Consider the following 7,500-nt stretch of genomic DNA (forward strand, 5'->3'; position numbering starts at 1 on the left):
TTTGAACCGGCGTTCCAGCGACCACCGGCACGTACCCCGGGGTTTGATGATGTCTGCAGATGCGTTACTCGTCGCACTAATGATACCGAGTGCCTGCCAACCGACGAAGAGTGGCCGCCAGGCAGAAACAGGACTGATGTAAATTCATTTCATCATTTCTACTTTTCCGCTTTTCGCTTTTCGGGTTTTGTTCCGCTTCAAAGTTAATATCAAATTGGACCCACGGTTCGGACCCCCCCACTCCGTATTGGCAATACGAGCGGGTAGCCTTTCCCAAAAAGGCGGCTACCAGAATATGCCAAACGCCCCGAATAGCCGCGAGCTATAATCCATCTTCATGTCCTTTCACCGACAACGCACCGGCACCGACATTCTGCAATCCCTTTTCCGATGGAGGCGCATGGTAGCCCACGGCAAAAGAACGGAACGCGAAGGTCTGCCTGTCTGGCTTCGGGCAAGCCGTAGAGCAGCAATCGGGACAACTTTTTCAATAATAATTACAGTTTATATTTGCTGTTTGTGTTGGTAGGAGGTACGGTGGTGATTTCATCTGAAATGATCATCTCATTCGCATCTGTGCTCTATACGCCAGCATATGAATTGCAAATAGTTTATCGGAATGTTTCGTACTTCAATAACAGAAAGAGATAGAGAGAAAGAGAGAGAGAGAGACAGACAGAGAGAGTGGTGCTCTGTAAATAATATAATGATGCTACTATTTGATTTTTATCTTTTATCCTCAGCAATGGTTTGGTTGATGGTTCTTCCTAAAACACCACCAGGCAGCACCAACCGCTCGCACACAAACATCCTCCTCTATTAGTTACATTAAACCGCCAGAATGTGACGTAAAAAGGCTGACTGGATTGAATTATGCATAATCAGCACCCGGTGCCTGTCAGGTGCAGTGACAGTAAACAGATGCAACCGCACGCAGCGCCTACCTCGTGCTTCTGCTTTTTCAAAATCAAAATCAAAACCAGACGAAAGCAAGGAAAAACTGCATCATCGGTCATCGGAGTAGTAGGCCAATCACTCGCACTGGACATGTCTGGCCGGGACATTCCCAGCGCACCTGCAACCGATACACCCTACGCGGTGGTCCTGCGGTGTTATAACAGGAACTTGCACCCGATTGAGTTCTATATTTGCTCATTATTATTCCATCCGAGGGGGTGCAGCGGACAGTAAGCGAATAGTTACCGAACCTTGCAAACCAATTAGCAATGCCCGCATGGAGAGTGGCTTCCATGCTTGCAGTGCATTGTTGAACGCCTCGGCCGCGCAACGCTCGAGCCAATATTTAACAAACGATAATCTGATATTGATACGCATGCCGGTTTTTACGCGCCCCAAAGCAACCACGAATGAGTCCTAGTCCTAGTCTATTAGAGATCAACAGCAGCAGCGGCAGCACCGCTTCTCCTTTCCTCCTGCATTATTGCCACAAAAACACTCGCTCTCCCAATGGATGACAATAATTGGTAATAGATTGAACCGTTTACGCTGCCCTTGCACCGAGCCGGGCTCTCCCGAACTATCCATTCGTCATCCAGCCCGCCCCGGTTCCCATCATCCGGTTTGGTCCCCCGGGGATCGGTGGTTTGCCGGGGGGTTTGGCAAAATTTCATTAATTATTAAATTATAAGCCAGAGTCCGCACTGCAAACGGTAGGACGTGGATGGTTACGGCCGGCATTGCCCGGCTGTAGCAGATGGAGATCTAGACCACTGGCTCTCACTGGTGATGCAGGCCGGAATCCGGTCGATTATGTGTGGCTTTCCAGGGTCGAACTCCAACAAACTGTTGCAGACTTGCAGCGATACACGCTTCGGCTCATGCGGAGCGTTTCCGGAACCGTGTCAGCACGCAAATTGATGGATGATGGAACCGGCGGCGGTAACGGTGGCTGAGCACACACACACACACATTGGGACACGGTCAGAATTTAATGAAATACCATCGCATATGGACTTACTGTGTAACGCTACCGGTATGTTGATCCTACTGACTGGTGTCCTGTCGTGCCGTGGCGAACGACATAATCCTAGCCGGGAGGCAGCCAACAAGATACATGGTGCGCTTGTCGCCCGAACCGAGGATCAAGTTCGATCGGTTTATTATTGGGATTCATGCAGGAACCCTGCTGCTTGGTCACTGGGCGAATCGATGCGACCGTGTGAAGCTTTGGTACTGCGCCGTCTGGCTTGCACTCTCTTCCGCGACAATTTTCACACACACACGTACATACATACACGGGCCAACAAAAACTAATGCTATACATCATGCCGGGCGACAGCTGGGTGACATAGCAACACTGGTGACCCCCAGCGAGTGGTCCAGGACCATGCACGTATTGACTCGGCATCGGCCCGGGTTTGGTGCGGCTGTGGTTGAAATCCAGATGTATCCCAACTGGTGAATCTGCCGATGGGCACAGAGAGTGCAGTGTGGCCTGACCTCATAAATACATAATTGTCTGATTGGGAGATTGGTCATGGTGTAATCCCAAGTCTAGCTTTGTGTCGGCTGTACCAGCACCAGCAATGACGCTTATAGGCGGATTATCTCGAAATACGACAACCCAAAAGGTTTCATAAAGTGATTAAAGGTGTTAAAGGGTTTGTGGTCATGTCAAATGACCACACAACCACTTGGTGGACCACCAACCGGACACGAGCGAGCACAAAATGGTTTAAATCCCTTCCAAATCCTTACAAAACCCAAACCGACAACGGCAATCGTTCTGAACGACGCACTCGCCGACTCGCTCACTCTGTTTTGGGATCGGTCCGCACGGTTCAATCGGTTCCAGCGTCAACGATGGATAAAACTTTGATCAACCAGAACGGAGGCGTTTCGGATGGTAGCAAATCATGCCAACCCATAAAAGGAAACGAGGCAACGAGGCTCGCAGGACCGCACTAGCATATCTGTTGCTGTCTAGTCGATGGTCCCTTCCCTGTCACGACTGACGGTCAGTACGCGACCACCACGACGACGACAACGACGACGACCAACGATGGCCAACGACGACGAAAATTGATTAGAATCGATTAACCTAATGTACCCAACGACATGGCCAAAGACCGATGGTCCGAAGCGAAAACGTATACAGGGCAGAGAGAAAAAGGATGAGAACGAGGACCTGCAACGAGCCAACGATTGTCCACTATTCCGTCCATCCGATGGTCAACTTTCCGGATGTGGCAGGACTCGTTGACCATCGGATGTGTCTTCGAGAGAGGCAGTTGGCCAGGAGTGGAGCGGATGCCCGTGCAGCGCACTTCGCCGTGGTAAGTCAATAGTTCCATTTGCATCGTAATCGCCCCAAATAGTCACCAACCGGATGTGCACTATCCGATGCAAAACAATTAGCCTCGGGATGGAGAATGTTTTCCGCTTTTTCATCCGGATGCCAGTGCAACGATCGGATCGCACTCGCAGTCAGCACTGGCTACAGATTACAAAATCTTCTAGAAAGTGCCTGGTGTGGTGTGGGGGCACCGGCTGTCAGTGATGGTGTTGGACTTGCTAGCTTGCTATCAGCACGTATTATCACGGCTATGGGATAATGGTGTCGCCCGAACAAGAGATGGAAATGCACACTTTTCGCTACCCTTGGCGTTGCCATGGCACCAGACCAAACCAGATGGGATTAAGGGCGATTATGGTTTCTGATGTTTGGTGTGGTTGGTATGAATGATCAAGTCAACGAGTTACTGGTGGCGGACAATGGTTGAATGAGATTTGCCTGAGGGAGACAGTGAGTCCCTTCACTTTTTGTGTGCTTTTTGGAATAAAGCTAATAATAGAAATGGTGTAACGCATGATAATTTAAACAGAAATTCTTGTTTAGTTTCATTTTTAATGCATTACATACATACAAAACTTTTGAACAAGAAACAAACACTCTTTATACCATCAATTAGATTAGCATAGTAACATCTCGTTGAGCGAATTGTTGTACATATTTGTAGAACTTAAAACCATCCCCTTATTGTTCAGCATGACAGTCATTTGAAAGCGCCTATTCAATGATGTGAGAACAGTGCTTTCCAGAATTCCAGGTTCCTCATCCTTGCTCGGAATGCTAATAACGAGCATGCAAAAACTAACGACGTGCCACAATTCTTGCGAATGTGCGAATTGCATCACTCGATGTGGCTTTAGATTGATATAAAGACCCTAAGGTCCTCAAGGCATCGGTGATATTCTTAGTTATTACAACATGAAATCCTCGCTTGATGGAATAACTGCCCTTAATAATTCTCTTATAAATTATTTTAACAATTTAGAGCAAATAATTTGGAAAAGATTACCAAAATCGAAGGTTTATTCATGTTTTATCGAATTCATGTTGTATCAGCAGGATTTTTTTATGCAAGACTAAATTACCTTAATAGTATAGTTTCTAATGTTGCACGCATGATTTTGTGGAACGGAGTGGGCATGAAAAATGCTTTTTTGGGTCCAATTCATGCAAAATGCCTACTATTCTCGAAAGATGGGGACACACACACTGCGAGAATTTTTCAAAAGCTCCTCACGGGCTACTACCGATGAACGAAAAATTTCCTCAACAGATGTCCTTTGAAGCATGCGTGTTGCAAAGGATGCCCTCTCTATGAGCTTCGATGAACCGCAACTGCTTTGAACATCTCCTTTCTTATCTTGCTCTACAAGACTATCATAGTTTTTGAAATATGTGTAGTATAATTTTATAAAATTTATTCCTCGAAATTGTTGGAACATATTCTATTTGATGAAATGCTCGTTAATTGATTTTAAGTTATCTAAGTACAATCAACTTGCCTCAAACCGGTAACCTTCGAGATCATGGTCGGAGCATTCCGCAATTCCTATCAAGTTTTCCATAAAACAAACTAATTCCGGGCCACATACTTTCAGCATGAAGACAATCTGAGATGAAGTGCCAGATTCAAATGAAGTTTGTTCATTACTGATCAACGTGTGGCAATTTGCTGTATATATTCCACCGATGTCAATAAGCATTTCACGAGATTCATGGTTACGACTAGCCGGCTCTACATTGTCTAATCTGCTCATCTTAATCGTACACAGTCAACAGAATCGGTGCGATAATTCGAACGAGCTAATTGAAATAAATATGTAACGCTCTCTATCGCTAGCCAGCCATCGACGCGCGGCACTTCTTCGCCAACCAGTCTCCGCGACTCCACCGCCATTGTCATTACGAACCGAATCCTGTAAGTCATAATACGGGATAAAGCTGTTGGCGGGCGCCTACATTCCACTACCTCCCGTTCCTCTTTCCGGTGTCGGTCCACAATGCAAAATATAAACAGATATCGAAAGTTTTGTTGTTATCACGCACTCATTCCATCTGAGGTGGGTGTGTGCGTGAGTCGGGCATTTCTCGGGTGCCACCATCAGAGCATAGTATTCGGCCGTTGCCGCCACCACTCCCGGTGATACTGATGATGGAGTGTCGCGTGTGATGGTAGCTATCGCGTGGGCGCGTGAGTGTTCGATTGTTGACATGCGATGGCGTTGTCAACTCGCTTTCGTCCAGCCGGCATTCCCGTGCGTCGGCGCAGACCAGCATCCGCCGCGTCAACAATGGCCACAAACACTGGCACAACCAGGACTGCCAGGCACTCACACGGTGGGTGATGTAGCTAAAGAACGGAACCCCACGAAACGGTTCGGTCATTCGTGGTTCAGAGCTATTGTTGCACGGTCACCGCACGTTTTCCCGTCCCAGAGGATGTGAAGAGTACCAAAAATAGAAGAAAACAACGTCACACATTGGATAAAACGAAGCATCAACTGACGGGCCTTATTGAGTAAGAAGTACTTATGCATTCCAGAAGGCAGAGCGCGAAGAGCAATGCTAAGTGGGGTGTTCCACGACGACAGTGACAGATAAAGCGATGCGGCAAGTGTCCTTTCGTGACTCCACCTACAGGGGAATCAACTTATTTACCGTGAATTGTTTGCAACGAGAGTGTAGCTTGGGTGTTTCGTCGTTTCTTTATGTTGAGTGAAAGTGGGCTGTGGCCGCTTATCTTCCATCTACCAGGCTTATACCAGGTCGATTCATTCCAACATTCGTCCACACAGGGAAATGTGCTGACACTACGCACGAACCCTCCAGGTGGGCCAGAATGTTGCATAAGTGAAGTGTGAAAAGCATAAGGAGAGTTTTAAAAGCAATATTTAGGTCGGTAACACAACGACAAGCAAGGCAAAGGCAAGGATTTGCTTCAACACAAGCTATCGTGCCTTCGATTTGCGTCGCACGAGCCATGAAAGGTCACGAGGTAAATCGCCCCATGTCAAGGAGTTGCTGCGTCTGTGACGCGAAGCAATGTGCATAGCATGGACCTGTCGTGCGTAAGCTTGCATCGGTTACTTTGCTTCTGTGTGAGTGCGTAGTGAAAGAAAGGGTGTGGGAGCGGAAGGGAGAGAGGTGTCATGTTTAGTAGCCTTGTGTACGTGTGTGTGTAGTAGTAGCGTGTCAGTGGTTGCTATGCTGGTGAATTGCGTGAGGGAAAATCGTTTTGCAAGATAACTTTTACCGAGAAGGAAAGTTCTCCGAGCTGACAACAACAAAGTACATCTTCCAAACTGAGTACCAAACTCAAGCATTGGGCAGGTGGTTCAATGCGAAGAAGCTATTTATCGTGGGAGGCGGGGGTGGGGATATATTATCTGCTATTTTCTCATTGTGTTTGTGACTTAATTCCAGAAATTCCCGGAATTTTAGTATCTAGCGATCCAGTGAAAGTGAACGGAAGTGAACGGAATGCTTTGTGACTGATTGTAAGCCATCGAAAGCTTGTTACAGTTTATCCTTTTGCTGAGCGCCGAATCAACTATACCGGATTACTCAGCGGTCACCATGGACCAGCATCCGCTGCTGCTGGCCAACGAAAACATTCACGACAGTGGCATCATTGAGGACGTGCACCAGGAGTCGGAGGACACCGGTAATGAGGATTACGGGGATGAAAGTAACCTCGAGTCAAATCTGCGCCGCCGGAAGGGCAAAATCATTTCCTGCGTCGAGAATGGTACGTATGGAAAATGCGTTTCGGATGTGACGTCAGCGTTTAGAGGTTTGCGATCCAAAACCGCTGTCACCTCTGCGAAAAGGGAATCATTCGAGAGCCCCCCCTCTAGACGCGTAACGCAACGCCGCGTCACTCCTAGCCAGCATCCGCGTTGAAACGTCACGGGACGCGACACGGGATTTACATAATCGATGAGCGGCGAGAGAGACAAGCCGCAACATCTTTCCTAGCTTCCTAGACTCCACACACAATAGTAGCCTCTTAAGCGATGTCGACTCGCTCGAGCTCGTGTATTGTTAGTGCGGCGAAGACCGTGCAGTGGTAAACCGTGATAAAGATATCGATTTTTCCGAAATCAGCCCACGGTTCCGTGCTCAAGCTCTCTTTCTCTTGCTCCCACGTGCAGCAGCGGTAGGACTTGCTTGTTGTTACATAATGT

The 7,500-nt window shown here is 47.7% G+C and overlaps 1 protein-coding gene across 4 annotated transcripts in view; it reads left to right on the forward strand.

Moving 5' to 3' along the window:
* The first annotated feature begins 5,709 nt into the window (after positions 1-5,709).
* LOC125959892 (anoctamin-8) overlaps positions 5,710-7,500 on the forward strand; it is a 22,948-nt gene continuing 21,157 nt past the window's right edge. For all 4 annotated transcript variants that reach the window (XM_049692886.1, XM_049692884.1, XM_049692887.1 and 1 more), the window contains exons 1-2: positions 5,710-5,831; positions 6,737-7,061. In XM_049692886.1, the coding sequence (XP_049548843.1) occupies positions 6,890-7,061 (172 nt within the window). In that variant the 5' untranslated portion in view covers positions 5,710-5,831; positions 6,737-6,889. The remainder of the gene's footprint in view (positions 5,832-6,736; positions 7,062-7,500) is intronic.

This window comes from Anopheles darlingi, chromosome 2 (genome assembly GCF_943734745.1).
Source record: "Anopheles darlingi chromosome 2, idAnoDarlMG_H_01, whole genome shotgun sequence".
Lineage (NCBI taxonomy): Eukaryota > Metazoa > Arthropoda > Insecta > Diptera > Culicidae > Anopheles > Anopheles darlingi.